This window comes from Alosa pseudoharengus, unplaced genomic scaffold (assembly GCF_046254945.1).
Source record: "Alosa pseudoharengus isolate Yale_2024_CS ecotype anadromous, Long Island Sound unplaced genomic scaffold, YU_APseudo_1.1 YU_APseudo_1.1_scf_10, whole genome shotgun sequence".
NCBI classification, from domain to species: Eukaryota; Metazoa; Chordata; class Actinopteri; order Clupeiformes; family Clupeidae; genus Alosa; species Alosa pseudoharengus.
This window is the reverse complement of record NW_027468565.1, coordinates 11,032,108-11,053,303: the sequence shown is the minus strand read 5'-3', so window position 1 is coordinate 11,053,303 and position 21,196 is coordinate 11,032,108. Positions and strand designations below refer to the sequence as shown.

Below are 21,196 nucleotides of genomic sequence, written 5' to 3'. Positions count from 1 at the left end.
AGATAAGTTGGCTGGAAATATTTGAGTGAGCATTGTTTTTAGAGTGTACTGTACTTCTACTACAACTGTTAGCCCAACCAATACCACTGTGTAACTGCAGATAGCAGTATTGGTAACAACAAACAACGCATCAGCCTGCAATAACAAACCAATCCAAGTGGGCTCAATAAAAATAATGTGTGGTCATATGAGAATCATCTCTTGTGAGGTGCTCAGCATATTACAAAGCAACATCTCCTGTTGCGTTGTGTACTTGGAGAGGAGCACATTTTTATTGATGCCTTGAGGTAGTTCCTCTCCGAGTGGCGTCTTGCTTTTACAGTGATCTATTATTAGACCATAGTTAAAGCGTGCCTCTCTGCAGGGACTCCTGGTCCGAGAAGGTAATTATTTCCTCCACAGAGGAAGACTGCCAGGGAATCTACTCCCCCTTCTCTTGTTCTCTTGCTCTTCTCTCTCTCTCTCTCTCTCTCTCTTTCTGGCACAAGTAGGACAAGATCTGACCCAGTTGCCTGGGAAAAAACGGGTAATAGATTCCACCCAGAGAGTTCGGGTGAGCGACGCATGGCCATGGGCATTCTCAGACAGGCGTCGAGGTAGGCACCGGCCAGGAGACATACTGGCACGCGTGCAGACAATCAAGCTGAGACACCGTCAGAGGGACAGATGGATCATCAAATAGAGATGTAGTCAGTGAAACGGCAACTGACAACACACACACACACACACTTACACACACACACACACATACACACACACACACACACACACACAGACACATACTCTCTCTCTCTCTCACACACACACACACAGATACTCGGAACCAGATGACAGACACACCGCGACAGGACAGCAGCCTGGCCTGTAAACAGGCACAGAAGCAGACATGCTGACAAGCAAAGAGGCTGAATGCACAGTGACCGGAGACAGCCAGATAGACTGGTGGTCATCCAAATAGACAGACACACAGACACAATGACAGTGTTCAGAGATTATCAGATTGACCATGAGTGACCCTGAAGGCCTGATTGATATCAAGACCGGCCACGTATGAGATAATCGGACAGCGCGGTTTGAAAGACTAGGTGACCCCTCAGATCTTCCCCTGTGATGCCTTTTTCTACAGATCTATAGAGTCAAAGAGAAGGCTTTTTTCTGAACACATTTTTACACACACACACACACACACACGCATAACACACATTAAATGTGATCTGTGTTTACCTAAGCAAGCTCTCAGTGGGGTTTCCATGGGAACTCTTTGTTGTAACACAGAAGCCCTCAAGCATGCTGACAGGTCGCAGGGAACACAAGTCGGGGAGAAAAAGTCAGGCAGATAACCAATAAGCACCTTAGCACAGGCTGCCTCTGTACCTCCACTGTGTCAGAGGCGCTGGCATGTTTTAGATGAGGTGAAGTTTTCGAGGGGGGTATTCTGTGGGGTTGCCTGCTGCCTGTGATGCTCAGACTGGGTTGCTTTGCAGCTCTGGCAGCCTTGTGCCACAGTGGCAGGAGAGGGACCTCTCACTTGTCACTGACCTTAATTCCCCAGGATACAAATTACCTGCCCTGATACTCATCATGCATACACTTACTTGCTGGCTTAATGACTATGGAAATGAAACCTTCTTGGGGTTATTAAGCATAAGGTTTAGCACACAAGGCTATCAGTCCAGCTTTTATTCTTTTGAAATCATAGTTCTTGTGCTGAACATGGTTTGTTTTTAATATGGACCACCTCTCTCTCTATCTCTCTCTCTCTCTCTCTCTCTCACACACACACACACACACACACACACACACAGGATGTGGTGCCAAATGTAAGCAATGTTATAGGGTGATTGCCTTCGTCATCATTAAATTAGTTTCTTCTGCGTAATTGGATTCTGGATCACACAAATGATAACAGTGATCACTTGGCATTACCAATAATTCCCACATAAGAACGTCAGATGGGCCTGAAGTGCAGGGATGAAACTGAGGCCAGATCAGATCCCTATGCTCCGTAGACCAGAGATGCTCAGCCAAATAGCCCTCCCTAGCTGGCAGTAATTGTTGAGGCTCATTGATAAATGCCTGATCTACAAACAGTTGTTCTTGAACAGAACATCAACTCTGTGCCTTTGATGCTATGGAGCAAGATCACCTTGTTAAAGGAAAATTCCTGTATTTAGCACTTTGAGTCCCTTTTCTGGTTTGTTTTGGATGAACTAGAGTGGTGGACAAAATATTGACGATTGGTCCTGTCTCGACTTTTCTGACTCGTTTTGAATCGCCTTTCACAAGTCAGAGTGGCTGCCTACAGGCATGCTCAAACATGTCCTAAAAGAACCCTTAACGTTCGTTTTCAAAACTGTGCAACTCACCGAGTGGTTAGTGGTGTTATATATATATCGGCGCATGTAAGATTTCCAGCCGTCTTATTTGCTATTGTGGAACTATTTTTTCAGACACCTCACAACCCCGTATAAACTCAATATTTGAGCCTGAAGCATAGACGGTGGCGCAGTAATATCAACGTGCAATGAGTCTTCCAACAGAAATCAATGGGATTTTACAAAATGCCAAATAAAACACGACAGAAACTGTATTTCGCTACGCTACTTGTTTTGGAACATCAACGAACACCACTAACCACTCGGTGAGTTGCACAGTTTTGAAAACGAACGTTAAGGGTTGTTTTAGGATATTATTATACATATTTGAGCATGCCCATAGGCAGCCACTTTGACTAGTCAAAGGCGATTCAAAACGAGTCAGAAAAGTCGAGACAGGACCAATCGTCAATATTTCGGTGTCCACCACTCTAGTTCATCCAAAACAAACCAGAAAAGGGACTCAAAGTGCTAAATACCGCAATTTTCCTTAAAACTCCAAGCAGATGCAATGTATTGAGATACAGAAATGAACTTGAAGAAATGTCTTTCTCTCTGTCTTTCTCTCTCTGTCTCGTGTGTGTGCACGCACACACACACACACACACACACACACACACAAACACACAGATGAACACAGATACTTTTGTCCCGGTTTGTGAGTGTGTGCTGAACTCGCTGTGCACTCGCCGTGTTGTGTGCGTGTGGTGTGCACTGTGCCAGTGGTGATGAATGCTGCCTGGAATCAGAGCAGACCTTGGAGCCCCTCTGTTCCGCTCATCATGTCCGTCTGGGTGTCTGGGCCGCCTCCGACGTGACTGAGTGACTTAAGTCTGCCTTATGTGCCTTCCTGTTAGCCTAGCGGCAACCCCTTAGCCGCACAGATTAAGACCACTGATCGAGCATCTTATTCCACAGCTGATACCACAGTGGCACACATGGTCTTGGATCCACTTGCGGTGTTTACTTTGGGGAAACCCCTATTAAAAATTTTCTAGACAAAGTTTTATTTTGTTTTTATTTTTTTTTGCATTAGACTAAATGATGTCTATGTAAACCAACACAGATAATAGTTAATGGAACAGGAAACGGATGTGGTCTCAATGCCATGGTGCCTTTTTAAAATATGCTAGGGTCATTGGTAGGGCGAGAATATTCAGTTGCTCAATCCAGGGTTCTTTTGAGATCAGAGGCTGGTGAGGGGCAAGAGTAGGGGTGGTTGGGTGCACCACTAAGAGAAGTGTAACGATAATCAAACTAGTAAAAGTGAGATAACTTGTTTAGTTATCGGCCTTGGAAAGCTGTGCAATTGCTCTGATTTTGTCAGTGTGTATTTAGGTATGGCTTTAGCAATGGTCTCAAGTGTGGCACAGCCAAGTCAGAATTAGAGCTAATTTACTTATGAGTCAAAGTTGGAATTGGGCATAGTCAAGGTAGGTAGGGCTTCATTTTTTAGATGTGGTTATGGATTGATATTGTGGCTGGACTGAAAGTAGCCGTTCTCTTTCTCGCTCTAGTCTGGTGGCCAGGCTCCAGTTGGCTCGTGTTTGACTTAGCCATCACAGATGACATAATGCCGAATATAGGATGCATGTGGCTGTATGTTGATAATCAGCCAAGCCCTAGTGAGGTATGCTGCCCACACACACACACACACACACACACACACACACACACACACACACACACACACACACACACACACCATAGGTTCAGCCAGGGAGGGCTGATATGTTGGAGAGAATTCATCTCTGCCAGAGAGTTTGCATGGTAATAGCTCTCCCACCCGAAGTCTGATGGAGTTATCACTGCAGGGTCTGAACCATCCCTAAAGCTATCCCACCACTTTTCCTGTGTGTGTGTGTGTGTATGTGTGCATGTGTGTGTGTGTGTGTGTGTGTGTGTGTGTGTGTTTGTGTGTGTGTGTGTGTGTGTGTATGTGTCTGTGTGAGTGTTGTTTGTGAGTTTGTGCATGTCTCTCTGTCGGCTGCCTGTCTGGGTAGTTTATTTCACATCCTGAAAGAAAACATGGCTATGTGTTGTTTTCTCCTTCCTAACACAGCGTAAAGAATTGCATCGTATGTAATCAGATGAAGGAAAAAGGGAGAGGGAAAGAGAGACAGAGAGTAGGTTAAGGAGGAGGAGGTAAAAGGGGGCCGACAACTTTGAAGGCTGTGCCAGCAGCAGTCATATTTCAGTTCTCACAGATCCATGTGGTCTTACCTGGCTTAGCCTTGTCTGACTCAGAACATTGGACGGAGGCTAATGAGAATGTGGTTTGATACTGGAGATTGTCTGGATCTTGCCGCCTAGTAAATGAGCTCTCATGGCAGCAAGACAAGACAGGCTGCTTGCAGCAACACACAAACACACACATACACACACACACTCATACACACCTGCGTAAAAATTGATAGCAGTATATACTATATGTGTGTATATTAATGGGTATTGTGGGAGATAACACCTATTTTGTCAGAAAACTATACTGGATCTTGACATTTGAAGTTATTTAGTGTATTCACATCTAATTCCCAAAGAAGTCTCATACATATTCAACATTTTCAAGGTGTTTGGACTTTGGAAAGTGTGATATATTTCCATATGTCATATCAAGGACCAACAGACAATCTATTGTGCAGTCCTCGAAGTAGAGGAGAAAGTAGATTGCATGGTTTCGAGGAAGCGGATGTCAAGGTGGCAGGTCGAGAGGCAGGATTTCAGTGAACAGAAGGGAACAGGAAGAAACAAAGTAATTATGGATGCAGCCTGCTAACACCGAGCGAGTTGTCTGTAATGCATTTTTAACTACAGAGCAGGGCTAAAGGTTAGGAGAGAAGCTCAACGGGACCATGAGAAAGGCAGTGTGCTTTAAACACTAAACAAGACTATTGGGTGAGGAAAGATTAAATGGATGGTGGAGGTTACTTGAGTTCCTTCTTGTGAAACAAGAATGTTTTTATAAGTGTCTTTCTGTGTGTATGTGTGTGTGTGTGTGTGTGTTGTGGTGATATGTGTATAAATATGTATCTGTGATTGTGCTCATGTAACTATGTTTGCATTCTTGTATACTTGGGTGTGTGCATTGTGGGAAAGTGTGTGTGTGTGTGTGTGTGTTGTTAAAGTCATGCCCTCCACTGAGAGCCCAGATTCAATCTGAGCTACTGAATGGAGAAGTTGAACTTTTGGCTCCCAGAGACTTTGATGTGGAGAGTAGCCATTTGGTCCATCACCACCAATTCATCACCGAGCCCTGCAGGGTGTCACCACACTCTGAACCTCCAAGTGTGTGTGTATGTGTGTGTGTGTGTATGTTTCTGATCTCACCCTCTCGGGTGGAACATCGTTACAAGTCACCAAGCCCTGCAGAGAGCAAGCCACTGAGCTATATGACCACCAGCTGGTCTTTGGAACAGCAGCAAAAAAGTTCTACAAAAGGAAGTTTTCACTGTATTCAATCAGGGTCTTAAAGGCAATTGTTATGCAGGGTATATTTCATAGGATACGCAGGCTGTTTCTTTTCATCATTGCCACATTGCTCCCAGAATAAAGTATGAAGGCTGTAACCTATGTATTTTGCCATCTACTTGAGCATGTATTGCGTAGCCTTTGGAACTCATTCCATTTTGGGAAGTAGAGACTGGATAATACTGTTATGTGGAAAAGACCTATGCGTAGCAAGCACATTACTTGTTTGTACTTTTTCTCCTATCAGCTGTTAGCTGATCACATATGTTGCTAAATCTATTAGGATCACAGGTGATAGTTCTTTTTTTCAATGCTGTTAAGGTGTTAAATTAAGGAGAGGACTGATGAGACTTTGGACCTTATTTTAACAATCTAATGCATGGTCTGAAGCGTAAGGTTTTAGGGTGTGCTCAGTCCACCTTTGCTAGTGTGATGGCAGAAAAAGTAATCAGACACCAGGCACATGGTTCCAATGAGTTCTTACATTTCTTAATACATCATGGGTGTGTTTTTGGTGTAGCATCCATTAAACCAATGAGGGTGACCTGTGCCATTCCCTTGAAAAGCAAGGCGTGCCTGTATCACTGCGTGATGGTTTTAGGAAAATGAGTGAACCCATATCTACAGAAGGAATCTGCTTGTTTCTATGCAACAGCAGGATTCCACCAAAGCTTGCTTTGCTACAACAGGTGTGTGTGTGTGTGTGACAAGCAGAATATACATGCGTGTGTACTCTAGTAATTGAACTTGTAGGTAACAACAAAATAAAGTCTTATACTTAGTTATTTACTTTTACAGTACTAACTGACAAGGGGTTACAATAAAAAAAGCTTGAAAAAAGCAACACTTACCCCAATAACATTCGAATGACTGATTAAAAATGCTTAGGACATTCAAGCATACCAGCACGGTCTTTGCATTGCCAGGGACTCGTTGCTAAGGTCTTTCTACTAGGCAGATCACAAGCTACTGTAGACTTCTTGACAGTGCGTTCTCAAAATGACTACACATTTCACTTTAGATCAGCTTATTCTTGGTCAGTGGCGTGGCGTTATCATTTTCAATGGCATCAAAATAGCAATGTGTGATCAATGCGCCTGACCAAACCTTGATTTCTCATTGACAGGCCTGTGGGTGCGCAAATTCATTTGCAAGAACAGTATTTCCTTGTGTACACTATAAGCTTATAGACCTTTTTATATGTTGACCCTGACATGATGTCAAACATTTTCATTTTTGCAAATTGCACCACAAGGTTAGTAATTTGTGGGACACAGATATGTGGAATATTTTTAATTGCTTCCAGTCAAGGATGTAGCATGCTATAAATGTGACCTTGTCCGTGATACAGTGCTGAGTGTCTTTGTTCAGCCCAATGTCTGTTGAATGAAATCAGAATCATCCAACTAAAAAGAAAACATACAAACACACCGTGTTACAGTAAAAGAGGGTGGCAATAATCAGAGAAGCCATTAATAAAGCATAGCAAAGGTTGCTGTGCTTTAGTAAAGTCTTTTTAATTTTATGTTGTTATATCTCTACTCTGTATGCAAGAAAAACACCCGTTTGACGATCTACTCTACAAAATAGTCTCTGCAGCGTTGCACACTCATTTTGTCTCCATATTAAAACCATGAATGTTTTTTCTATCTGTCCATCTATCTATCTGAATTTCCATCGGTACACATGTGTCATCAAAGGGTCTTCCTTTCTTTCTTCATGTGTAGGATAAAGGAATGGGTGGACCAGATGCAGCAGGACCTGGTGTCTCTGGCGGATTCTGCCAGTGGGGGAAAGAGTCTCGCTCAGGTCAGAGGTCGACGCTCACACACACAAACCTTCCCATGGTCCTCTGAATGAAAAATGACAGTGAATAGAGACAATTCTGCCGTGGGTAATAATGGGCAAACAAAGAAATCTATCACACCGTATTTCCCCCATACTGTAGCTTTATTTACAACGTCTCCACGACAGCTATTTTTAAGCCAGAAAGACAGGAGTGTCAAGAGAGGAGGGGTAGGAAGAATCCCATTTTCCTTATGAAGATACATTGCAGTCCGCCTGCTTTTCCTTGGCGGATAGCATTTGCCAACACAAACGCCCCTCTCTTTTTCTCCCCTTGTATTAGCATAATGAAGTAATCACATTTGTTCTTGAATGACCCTGACACACTGACCGCCTAATGCAATCTATTAGATTTCAGCATTGGCAAGGTGTCCTCTTTTCATTCAACAACAACATCCTGTATATTGCCATATTACCTTTAGAGCCAACACATCTCATTTTGAATAGAACGGAGGCATCATAAGAGCAATTTTAGATGTTTTGATTTTAATGTTGGCTGGTCTGGATGCAGTTCAATGCTGAACTTGCTGGACTCTTGCAGATTTTTCTGGATAATCGCCATCACTTCACCGTGGAGTCGAACAACGCGGCACAGCTGGTGGCCAGCGCTGCCCGGAACATTGAAAGCCTTTTGCTGAAGAGGTCCAGGGCTCTTGAGGTGAGCACAGGCCAGGCACAGACACACATCTGTTAATATGCTATTAGCATGCTATTACTCCTGGGTTCGTCTTATTCCTCCAAGTATTCATAGTGCTTGATGATTACGATTTATACATATTTGGTAAGGTAAGTGGGTAATACTGAGAGCTGTATTATTATTTAGTGTATTTTGTTCCTTGAAGGTATCCCAACCTCTTTGGATAATCAGACACACACTCTTAAACAGGTGCTTTTTGAAATGGAAGTATGGGACACAACTCCTGAGACATCAGAAACTGTATCATCTATGAATCAAGCAATTACAATTTTTAAATGCACTGGATGTTGGTCAAGTTAATTCAATACATTGGATGTAGATCAAGTAATTGCATTGGATGTAGATTGGATGTATTTTTGAACATCAGTGCTATAAATGTTTTTCACATATAAGCCAGTGATTTCAAACTAATAGAAATGTGGATGTGACTGGGGTTGGAACTTGTGAAAGTAGGGGAAAAAAACAACAGAATTCACCTTTCCATCAGTAAATATAGACATACCTCTGATAGAACCACACACACACACAACCAGACAGACAGACAGAAAGACACACACACAACCAGACGCTCACACCCACACATTCACACTCTTACACACACACACACACACACACACACACATACACATACACACACACACACACACACACACACACACACACACACACACACACACACTTATGGGGAATCACACTAATATCAAAACCATATCAATGGCTCTGCTGACATGACCCCGATGCTCTCTATGCACCCCATCTGTGAAAGAAGAGTTTGTCTCACTGTCAAGAGCCCGCACACGAAAAGGCCATGTGTCAGCTATCAGCCTGGACTCTCAGGACCAGCTCTTGTATTTACCTCTATATCTGTCCATCTGTCCATCTCTCTATCTTTCCATCTCTCTCTTTCTCTCATTCACTATCTCTTTTCTTCTTCCCTCTCAATCACTCCTTTTCCTTCGCTTTCACTCTCAATCTCCTGTGGCCCCCAGCCGTCGCTCTCCTTCTCAGGAATGCAATAATGCAGTGAGGCCCCCATAATGACACAACGATTGACACAACACATCCATCACTTTGCCATTACTAGCACATCTCAGCCTTTCTGTCTCAAATGCAGACACAGACACAGACACACAGAGAGAGAGAGAGAGAGAGAGAGAGAGAGAGAGAGAGAGAGAGAGAGAGACAGAGACACACACCACACACACACACATTGAATTTTCTTTTGATCCCCCACATGAGGAGGCAGTACAAGATGATTGGATGGTTGAGAATGGTATATGACCAAATAAAAATATAAAATCAAAATTTTTACTTCTCATTTCACTGTTTGGATGTAGTTTGCTGTGTAATTAAATATACAAGATTATGCTATTCAATATTCTTTGCAGATAGTGTAACAACCCATTTCCTTGTCTGAGCTTTCAGGTATTGCAGTCTATTCCTAAACAGACGCTGCAACCTAAACCTTACTGAATGTCATTCTTACATTCAGATTAAGATGTGTGGTTTACCTGTCAGAAGCGAGAAAAAGATCTCATACTTGTGCCACAGTTGAGGTTTACTGGGTGCCTAAAATTTCTGGGTGCCTAAAATTTCTGGGTGCCTAAATGCTGAATCAGTTCAGGAGCCAGCAGTTCACAGCAGTTCACGATTCAATCAGCTTATTCAACTTTGATTACTATGACAACTGTCATACTGGCTTTGATTAGTATCCCTTACAGAAATGTCAGGTTTCTGGCAAACAGTTGCGGTTAACTTTTGGCAAGTTCACTGGAAGTTTGCCATTATTGACTAAGTGTAGTGGCAAATCACTGGTGAACACATTTGCCACTAGTGGCAAACTTCTAATTGTGGCTGGACGTTTGCTGGAAGTTTGCCTCTAGCGGCCAACATTGGCAAACTTCTGGCAATATTTTCTAGTGAACTCATTTGTTTCCATTTAATTTTTGTAAGGGATGACAACATTCCACAATACTGGAACTTTTTTGCAGGAAACATTCCACAAAGGAGAATATATATTTCCGATACATACACTGTGGTATCTCAGAATGTAGATGTTGTACTCCAAAGCCAGGTAAAGTCCAGGCAGCAATTAGGGAAATTTGGGGAGAAAACCATTTTAACTATTTTCAGTAAATGATGTATTGTGAGGTATTATGCTAGATCAAATTGTACATAAAAGCATTATACAGAGAAGAAAGCCCACACTCCTGAAACATACTTTATTACTTTATTATTTATTCAGGACACAAAAAAGCGGTCCATAGCACAAATACAAAACATAGCAAAATGCAGACAAATACAAGACAAAACACACAATAAAATGACTTCAACAGGCAGAGTTCCACAATACACAAAAAAGTGTTCATATAAACTAAAATGCCAATGGCTCCACAGTCTCGAAGTGAACCTAACCACACTCATTGCAGGGTTCACTAGTGTTGCGGTTATGCTGTTGAATAACTCAGTTAGTCTACACATACATCTGAACATGAGATTTCTGAGTACAGCAGGACAGGTGGATACATCAACACTTACAAACTTTCGGCTTGCACTGCTCCATCGTGGCATTTTAAGCAGCAGCCTCATGCCAACATTATATGCCAGAATTTATGGAGTCAGAATAACGCCATAAAGATTGTGAGCCCGTGAAAAGATTAGTGTAATAGAGTTTTGTCTTCGAGAATATGATTTGCACAAGTGTAGAACCGTTTTGTAACTGTGGAATTAATGTGTCTGTGCAAAAAAAATGCGTACCTGGAGAAATTTTTTGTGCACTTGTGCCAATTATTTGGCTACTTTTACAACCTTTTGTGTTGGCATGTAAATATCCAGTCCAAAACTAACATTGGCAGAATGATTGATGCTGGACTTGAACCAAAGATCCTTAGATCAAAGCTCGCTCCTCTAACCACTGTGCTACAGCACATCTTGTACTGAAACTGCAATAATTTTTAAAACTTAAAGCCTCGGTTGCTAGGTTATGATAAACAAACTCAAAGATCGTAATTCTTGATTCTTCTTGCTTAGCAAAAAACTGACGGTTTTTTTTGTGCCTGCCGACCAGTTCTGTTCTAGAGTCTTTGCTGCCGACCCTGGTCGAGAGATGTGACACAGGACGTCCCCTGATTGGCTAGTCAGTAGGCGATGCAATGTGTTGATTGGCTCTGCAGAAACTGTCAAGACAGTGCCAAAATTCACTGATTGGCTCTTCAGAAACGATGACAAAACACTGCCAAAATTTGTGTCTGTAAAAAAGTTTTGTAGCTTCGTAGATCCAGTTTGCACACGAAAGATAGATGGCACACTTCTCCCATGCCTGTAGCTATAAAGCTGTTCCAAACACATTCAAACTAAATCCCTGTGGACAAATGTTTTTCACAAGTGCACAAAATATTTCTGCAGGTACGCATTTTTTTTGCACACAGACAAATTAATTCCACAGTTACAAAACGGTTCTACACTTGTGCAAATCATATTCTCGAAGACAAAACTCTATTACACATGTGAATATCTTTTCACGGGCACACAATCTTTATGGCGTTGTTCTGACTCCGTAAGAATTAGGCTACTGACTCATTATTATAAAATATTTCCTGACTAAAAACATCTTCATGTAGTAAATTGTATAGACATGGCGGAAGCTGGTCACTATGCCCTGTCAGAGAGAAATGGCAAGAATGGATGTATGTGCCTTGCCAACAACGCCAAGAAGATCTCAATCAAACTATTTTTTAAGAAGTTTGTAAAGTTTTGTTCTATAGGATCATTTGAAATAAATGTATACAGTTGGTTAAATTTGCAGCTTATTTGCCAGTTGTATCATCCCTTCCATAGGCTACCTAGTTAGAAGTTTGAATTTGAAAACACACCAAGATAGATATGCTATTGTGCCAGTTCTGTGAACAGGTTTCAATATTACTTGTGGGCCTAACCCAGGGGTGGGCAAACATTTTGGCTCAAAGGCCACATTGGGTTTTGAAAACTGGCACACACACATTTAAAAAAAAAATATAGCCTATGATTTAGTATGAAACGTATTTGTTTTAAAATATGAATTGCTTAAAAATGCTGCTAATTTTATGCTGTATAACAAATGTATAAATTGTGCACTGTCGCTTTAATTCACGTTTATTTCTCAATGATCTTCTGCCTGCTCCGCTATGGCTAGTGCTGTACCTACGGCTGGGCCCTCTCACAGTTTTTAAATGGTCAGTAGTGGGAACTACTGTTGCCTTCATGATTTCCTTTTAAAAGTTTCTTATAAGAAGGAGATATCAATTATCAACAATGACAAGCCAGCTGGAACCTGCGGCTCTCTCTCCGACGAGTTCCCAATTAAATGGATCGCATAATGTTCACGTTAGATCTGCTGCAAAGGAGATAACTAAGAGTTAACTTAGTTTAACATGATGTTATCTCTATTTAACATGATGTTTTGACATTGACAGGAGAGTCTAAGGAGAGTGAAAAAAGCAGTTTGCAGTAAAGCTAACCAACGTCGTCTCTATCGCAGGAAAAAAATAGCGAGCAGCCTGATAACCAAATGAAATGCTCGGCGTGCCGGATGAAAGTGCTTGGCGGGCCGGATCCGGCCCGCGGGCCGCAGTTTGCCCACCCCTGGCCTAACCTATCTAATATGTAATAGTAAATATAGTAAAATAGTCATTTCTAATTTACACCATGTATATTCTAGGTGTGGCACCTGGATTGATAGTCTTATTCTTGACAAAGTCCCTGGTATGGCAACTTGGAAAGGAGACTTAAACTATTTAGACAAATACCATCCATGAGACATTCAAAGCTTTGTGATTAAGATCTAACATGATGTCAAAATCTCTCTACAAAGTGAGTGTTGCTACATAAACCTTGTTACCTAATTGATATTCACTAGGCTACTGATGTTACTGTAGTGGCACATGACTGAAAGTCTTACTGTGCACATACTGAGAATTCCTCAAGGACAGATTAGTAGAATGCAGTCGATGCTGTTGATTGCATGGCACAGGAAGAAAGCTCTCAGAGGGGTTTTGGTTATCTGACATCATGGATGTCTTTGGTATCTGGATCTAGGGGGTTTGTTACATATACCGTAAGTGAACTCTCACGAGATCTTTGGTTTGCCAAATATTTTTGTTCTGACTTTACAAGAGGAAGAATAAATACACTAAGCTTGAGTGTGTGTGGGCGGGGGTATCAATGGGGTTAGAAAAATGTAATAAGACCCAGCAAACCAAGCTAGTGTAAATATGTAAATAAATCTAACTAAACAAAGACGCCTACATATAAACCACAACTTTCCCAAGAGAATTCGTCCCAAGGTCCATGTCTATTTCAAGCCATTTTAATTTAAAAAATATAATTACATCATATGAGGTAGAATTATTCCTTCACATTTCTGCCTTGCGCACAATAAATCTCCATGCAAAGAGAAACCAAATGTTGTGTTTGTCTCTCTGTTTGGTGACACTGAAATGAGAGCTGATGCATTGCGATTGGTTTTATTCAAATCCGCTCCCTGTAGGCAGACACTTGAGGCACCCATATTAGAAATGCACACTCTCCGTTTGGAAACTGCTGTGCCACCTATGTGTCTTCAAGGTACAAACGTCTCTGAGAGACTCTTGCCACTGATGGTGTGGAGATGGCAGGATAGAGTCCCTTATGTGTTGTACTTGTGGGCTCTACATTGTAATAATCATCTGGTGTAAAGGGCAAGGAGATCTGGAGAGGATTTCTGTCTTTTTGCTCTGCTGGCAGCTACACTAATGATGTGATTACAGTATGAAGGATTCCAGAAGTACAGCTTTTTATAAGCATATTCATAATTTTAACAAGGGAATAATAGTAGGGAAGTCCCGGCCCCTATTTTCAGACCTGCTTATCTATGACCTTGCTTTAAGTGTTAGTGTGTGTGCGTGGGTGTGTGTGGGTGTGTGTGGGTCCGTATGTGTGCGTGTGTGTGCATGTGCGTGTTTGTGTCACCACGCCACAAAAGATATCAAAAGAATGAGATCACAAAGATGGGAGCGGGATTTGACAGGCGACTCACTTTCTTCTTTCAGTCAAAGTGACAATAGAAATCTGATCAGAGTGAGTATAGGGAACACAATAAGACACACACACACACACACACACACACACACACACACACACACACACACATATATTGTCTGTGTGTGTGTTTCTGTATATGTGTGTAATACCCATACCAACAAAGTAAACAGAATACTGCCAATACTGATACTACTGTAATCTGATGCAGTCCTTTTCCAGTTGACAGTTGTCTTGACTCATTTCAGTCCAACATTGACAGCAAATGATGCCTCCCCCACAATAGCTCTTTTGTGCAAATGTGTTTTATCATGCAAAAAGTCCCCAAACAAGCTGGTGCCAAAGAATCACAATAAAAGAAAATAATAACTAAGCACAGTTCACTAGTTCGCCTGTCGGCATGATTGCTATACTGAGTGTATAAGCTAAGCGCGTGTTTGGTAGGTAGCTGGCCGTGGTCATGGAATGCCTGAAGCGGAGATCGCGATAGAGCGATGGCCGCTTGCACCCCCCAGTGTAAGGAGGATGCGTAACTGGGCTATCAGTGAAATGGAGGAGTAAGGGGAGGAGGAGGGATAATTTTGTGAGCGCCGCGGCATGTGACGTATGGATAAGGAGGCCGGCTTAAATACCCTGGTGGCGGAAGACAGGTGAGTTAATTGCTGTCAATCCTCCCTAAGGGCTCCTCCCGAACTTTGTTTAGAAAACATAATTTCACTAGTTCGCCCGTCGGCATGATTGCTATACTGAGTGTATAAGCTAACCGATACTGATCGGTTTAGTCTGATTGGTAGTAAACGTATTGTGTCCTGGTCTAACTCTCAAGAACTGCCATCGGGAATGAAATGAGACGAGGGGCATGTAGACTCACTACATCTCAGCAGCCCAAAGGAGGCCGGTAAACATGATGGAGGGTGAATCAGAGTGCTGTGATAGAACCCCTTGCGAAGTATAGCGAGGCAAGCGGCAAGTACGCAAGAGTGGATCTTCACTGCGCTTGCTCAGCGGCAGACATTCGTGTATTGCATAACCGTGGGAACGATGGGTGTCAGGGTGCAGCAGAGCTGCTGCCGCGAGGGTCTCGGGGTTCAGCCGAGACGTTGCTGCATGGTCTTGGGGCTCAGCGGAGCAGTCATTAGATGGGTCCTGAGCTGTTCCTAAAGGTCCTATGGGCTCAGCGGAGCTGCTTCTGCATGGGTCCTGGGGCTCGTTGGAGCCGTCGTTGCCTGGGTCCTGTAGCTTGGTGGAGCCGTCGTTACCTGGGCATGGTTCTGGGGCTCAGCGAAGCCATCGTTTCATGGGTCTTGGGGCTCGGCGTAGCTGTTGCTGCATGGTTCTCGGGGCTTGGTGGAGCCGACGTTGCATGGGTCCTGGATCTCAGCTTAGTTGTTGCTGCATGGCTCTTGGGGCTGAGCAAAGCAGTCGTTGCATGGGTCTTGGGGCTCAGCGTAGCTGCTGTTGCATGGGTCCTGGAGCTCAACGTAGTTGTTGCTGCGTGGTTCTTGGGGCTTCAGCAAAGCAGTCGTTGCATTGGTCTTGGGGCTCGGCGTAGTTGTTGCTGCATGGTTCTTGGGGCAGAGCAGAGCCGTTGTAGCAGGGTTGCAGGAGCTCAGCGGAGCAGTTGCTGCGTGGTTCTTGGAGCTCAGCGAAGCAGTTGTTGCATGGGTCTTGGGGGTCACAGTAGTTGTTGCTGCATGGTTCTTGAGGCTCAGCGAAGCTGTCGTTGCATGGGTCCTGTCTGTGTAGCTTTTGCTGCATGGGTCTTGGGGCTCAGCGGAGTCGTTGTAGCAGGGTAGCTGGAGCTCAGCGGAGCAGTTGCTGCATGGGTCTCCCTGAAGCTGTTGTTGCATTGGGTCCAAGCTCATTCCGTACTATCTGTGGCAGCGTTAAATAATTCAACCTCGACTGAAAGAATACTTTTAGAATACCATTACCTGATAAAACATGACATATTCAGCATGATACGACATACAACACATAATACATGATAGGCAGATAAGGCATGATAAGGCATGAATAGCATGAATGGTGAGTATCCAGATGGAATGAAATGGCTGTGGCTAATGAATAGCTGGGTAGACGGAACAGGATGTTAAAGCTGGAACGTGCAGCGTGAGGAGGTGGTCGAAGGGCCTTTGCTGTGGCTAGTGAATAGCTGGGGAGCCGGAATGGGACGTCGTGATCCGAAGCACTCACGGAGTGCTGATAACTCGCTGCGGCGGGCTGGTCTAGCGCGGAGCCGGGGAAGGGATGGATGGGGGGGGGGGGTAGCGACGCGGTCCCTACCGGAGCCGGCTGAGACCAGGTGCTTGCTAACTCGTAAAGAAAATAGGGAGCTAGCGAGGTGAGTTTGAACGGACGCCTCTTCATGAGTCGTGGCGTGCTGTACAGACGTGACTCCGGGAATGGAATGGGGAGGGGGAAAAAGGGGGAAGGGAGGGAGCAGTCATCGGAACGACTGGAAGAGGGGCAGCCCTGGACCGGGTCCTGGCTGGGGGAAGTGTGTGGGGAAGGGGAAGAGGGGGCGGAGAGAGTAGCAACGCGGTCGCTACCGGGGCCGTCTGAAGAAGTGGAGTCGGATCCGGAAGTACGGCGGAGATGCTGCGGGAAGGAAGTCGTGGTTAAGAACCTGGGCCACTGGCGTGGCTGTGGCTGAAGCAGCGGAGTGATACGCTCTGGAGCGTGTGGTGCAGGAAAGTGCTGTCAAGAGCAGTCTGCTTCCTGGTCAGGAGAAGAGAATGAATAGAGGGAGCGGGAAGGAGAAAAGATTGGTTTATAGGATTTAAATAGGAGTTAAAAGACGGAGGAGGATGGAATTTCCTATCCGACCTACGGAACAAGATGCCGCGGAAATGGAGAGTGCTGCGGATGTGTGCCGCTGTCCAATGATTGGAGCAATGCAATAGCGATTTTTTTTTATGTTGATGTCAAGATTTAGCTAATATCCAAAGTTCTTCTGCCACTTCTGATTGATGAGCACGTCAGTGCAGTGTCGTGTTTCACTAACTGTCACACAAGAAGACAACATAAATAATTGCGATTGTATAATAATAAACGATTGTATGCGATGCAATAATAGCAAACATTTTAATAAACTGTCAATGGGGGTGGGGGGGGGGGGTGGCGATCACTCCCTCCTGTCAGTGTTGGCATGGAAAGAAACAATAAACCGGTGTTCAAGGAGTGTCATTAATATATTTTGGCTGTAGACTGGGGTTTGAGGGCCTGCTGAGAGCAGCGAACTTAGCGCAACTGCCCACAAAGCACTGCTTGCTGGCGAAGTGCTAATTTTAAAACATACGAATAACCAGTCATTGTAACCAAATATGACTTGAGTTTATTTGCAAAGCTTATATCAGTGAACTAGCTTGTTGCTAGGACTCGTCACAGGACGAGTTGACCAATCACGGTCCTTCCTGTCTGCGTCGCCTGACGCAAATTACAAATGTGTACTATTGCTTTAATAATTGCTGACGTCTGCGACGCAGCGCCATCGTTTAAACAGCCTGCGGAACAAGCCAGCGGAAATACTGGGCACTTAAGGTTGAGGCTTATCAGTTCGTTATAAGTAGCTTAAATATCCAACAACGCTAGTATCAGTTTATGAGAAGTCACTGGACAACTATAGGAAGTGAATGAACAAGACCTTTTCGTTTCCGATGCCAACACGGATTACGGATTGAGTGATCTTCGGAAGATAGGCCTCCGCTGGATAGTGGATAGCCTACAAACTTCAGACGCTTGGCGTGGCGAGCCATGTTAGAATTTAGAGCATTTCGAGTTACCTGGATAATCTTGCGACTTGAAAACGCGAGCTTGGAGCAGCCTGATGTTAGAGCCTCATGTCGTTTTCACACAATATGCAGTCAGTGAACACATTTCCACAATGCTTACATTTTCTTAACAAACAAGGTATGCCTCCCAACAAAATTATGGATTGTTTTGCAGTATTTACGAATGTTAACATCCCACAATAGCAAAAACAATATTCCAAACCTTAGATACAGTATAAAAACCTCTGCTTCTGCAATGATATCAGTTCAAAAACAATATATCTCAGCTGATAATAAACAAACAATTGAATAATTGACACACAACTGATTTACATGTAACATATTAGTTGAAAATATTTTGCAAAATCAATGTATAAACCTCGGCTAATAGTTGGGAAATCACGGAAGGTCCTGCAGAGACAGCCTCCAGGCCTATCCAGCCTCTTTTCCTCTCTGAAACTCTGGCCAATTTCTGAGCAACACAAACCTTTGATTTGATATATGACACATGGGGCTGCTATAAACATACCTTCATATTAGTTTCATGTTAGAAATAACCTTTTTTATTTATCAGTTGATGTTGTTACCTCTTGACTGTCCACTATTTGTGAAGTAGTGTAATTGTTTTGTTTTTCCTAGGCTTCTGTACAGTTATGGTTCCCAACTCTCCATGTCTCTACACTCCTATTTTGAGTGTAAATCATTTGCCAAAAAAGAGACACAATAAACATTGATTTTACTGTTAGTGTTACTTTTTTGTTCACATTCTCTATAGATATGGCAATGATATTCTTTTGGCAAATCTTTTGGCCACAATAATTGTATAGTCAAAATCTGATGCCGTGACAGCCCCTGTCTGAAGTCTGGATCTTGTTTGGTGCCATTTCATTCGAGACAAGTTGGCAATTGTGGAAAATATACAATGACCTCTTAACATCTGATTGTGTGCTTGTGGATTTATTCATCCATTTTGTTTCAGGTTGTGTGTGTGTGTGTGTGTGTGTGTGTGTGTATATGTGTGTGTGCATCTATGGGTCTGTGTATGTGTGTGTGTGTGTGTGTGTGTGTGTGTGTGTGTGTGTGTGTGTGTGTGTGCATGTATGGGTCTGTGTATGTGTATGTGTGTGTGTGGTGTTTGTGTGCACACGTTGGCTGTGATCTGCACCCTGTGTTTGATCCTCTCCCTCTGGATAATGAATTATTGAACAGCCTGCTCTCGTCTGTATGGGGTCTGTCTGTGTGTGGCTGAGTGTGTGAGTGTGTGTGTATGTTTGTGCATTTTATGTGTGAGAACTTTATTGGTCTGTATACTTCATGTTTGTGTAGTATGTGTGTGTGTGTGTGTGTGTGTGTGTGTGTGTGTGTGTGTGTGTGTGTGTGTGTGTGTGTGTGTGTGTGTGTGTGTGTGTGTGTGTGTGTGTGTGTCTGTGTGTGTGCATGTGCATGTAACGTATGTGTGTGCATGTAAAGTGTGTATGCATCTGCAGTTCCCTAATGGAGAGAAAACCATATGCTCTCCCTCACTCCCCAACCTCCCCCAACTCCAGTCCCCTTTCCCCAGGTTGTCCCAGCCCCAGGAGAGAGCACTCTGGCTTGGCTTCAGAGAGCCTCGGCTCCTGCTAGGCTCGTCCCCATCCGAGCCACGGAGCAGCAGGGAGAAGGGCTGGGGAGCAGAGAGCATGATTTGAATGGAAAAGCAGAGTATGATGTCTTCATTAGCACACACGTGATGTTAGCATGCGTGAGGATAAAGGCATAGAGACACGTGTGGCCCCACATGCCTTCATGCCTAGATATGCTAATTATGCAAAAACATACATTGCCATTGGTGTGGGGCATTGTTGATTGATCTCATTGGCTTCTCCAACAAATGGATCTCAAAAAGTATTACCCATGTTCCCTGTATACATTCCTATTGGTTGTTCCCACCATCATATCACATGTTTGCTGTAAACAAAACAACATTTCTTTTCTTGAAATTACAGTATTTTTCACTTTGTTGTGCAGTCCGTTTTAGACCAGTCAGTGGGTAAATTGGAGTGGCATGTTGAAAGGGAGATGTTAAATGTGGCGGTGGCCAGCCTCTGTCTCACTTAATGCTGTGTGTGGCGTTGACATGACAGGTTTCTGGGCTTTACTGTTCATCATGACTCTTATTCAGTGAGCACCATACCAAGGAAATTGGGTATTTGTTGTGACGCTTATCTACAGAAAGTCTTGATAAATTATTCACCACCTTGATGTTCCTATCAATAATAGATGTGAAATGTTGGTGAGAAGAGATATCATTTCACATCACTGAGAGCAGATTTCAGCCACATGTTTCTGTGTATGCATTTCATTGTGTGTGTGTGTGTGTGTGTGTGTGTGTGTGTGTGTGTGTGTGCGCGTGTGCATGTGCAAGTGTCTTACTTTGTGTGCGTAACTATGTGTGCAAAAGATAGAAAGATTATTTCTAAGATTTCTCCCTCCATTACACAGCACCACAGCACTGCGTAATGTTGTGTGTGTGTGTCTCACTGGTTTGCTCTGATTCATTAGTGTTATAGAGGGCACCAAAAGTGTGTGTGTGTGAGAAGATAATTAAAAGCTGAATTATTTATGTAGATAGGTCAGAGGTTCTCTCTCACTTTCTCCCCCTACCCCCCCCCCCCCCCACTGTCACATACAGACACTCCTTTTCTTCTCCTCTCTCTATAGCATTTGAATGCTGTGATACTTCAATTAGTTGCATGTTTCCTATCCTTTTCACTGAGGTTTTTTTTCCATCTTGCTTTAAAGAGAGAGACCTTGACTATATCACTGGCCTTGGGAAAAGGGGAAAAGGCGCAGACAAAGAGAGAGAGACTATATGAGAGAAAGGCAAGTGAGAGCGGAATAAAGATTATTTGAGCTCTGGTTGCCCTCACACGCTCTCCCCTGGAACATTAAATAAAGGCTGAGAGTAAGCCTTGAGGAGCCTCATCGAATTACCCCCACCCCAC

The 21,196-nt window shown here is 43.5% G+C and overlaps 1 protein-coding gene across 1 annotated transcript in view; it reads left to right on the top strand.

Annotated features, from left to right (window-relative positions):
• The window catches only part of LOC143100252 (voltage-dependent calcium channel subunit alpha-2/delta-1), a 112,434-nt gene that overhangs the window by 2,671 nt on the left and 88,567 nt on the right, over nt 1–21,196 (top strand). The window contains exons 2-3 of the mRNA XM_076263242.1: nt 7,571–7,652; nt 8,230–8,346. Of these exons, the coding sequence (XP_076119357.1) occupies nt 7,571–7,652; nt 8,230–8,346 (199 nt within the window). The remainder of the gene's footprint in view (nt 1–7,570; nt 7,653–8,229; nt 8,347–21,196) is intronic.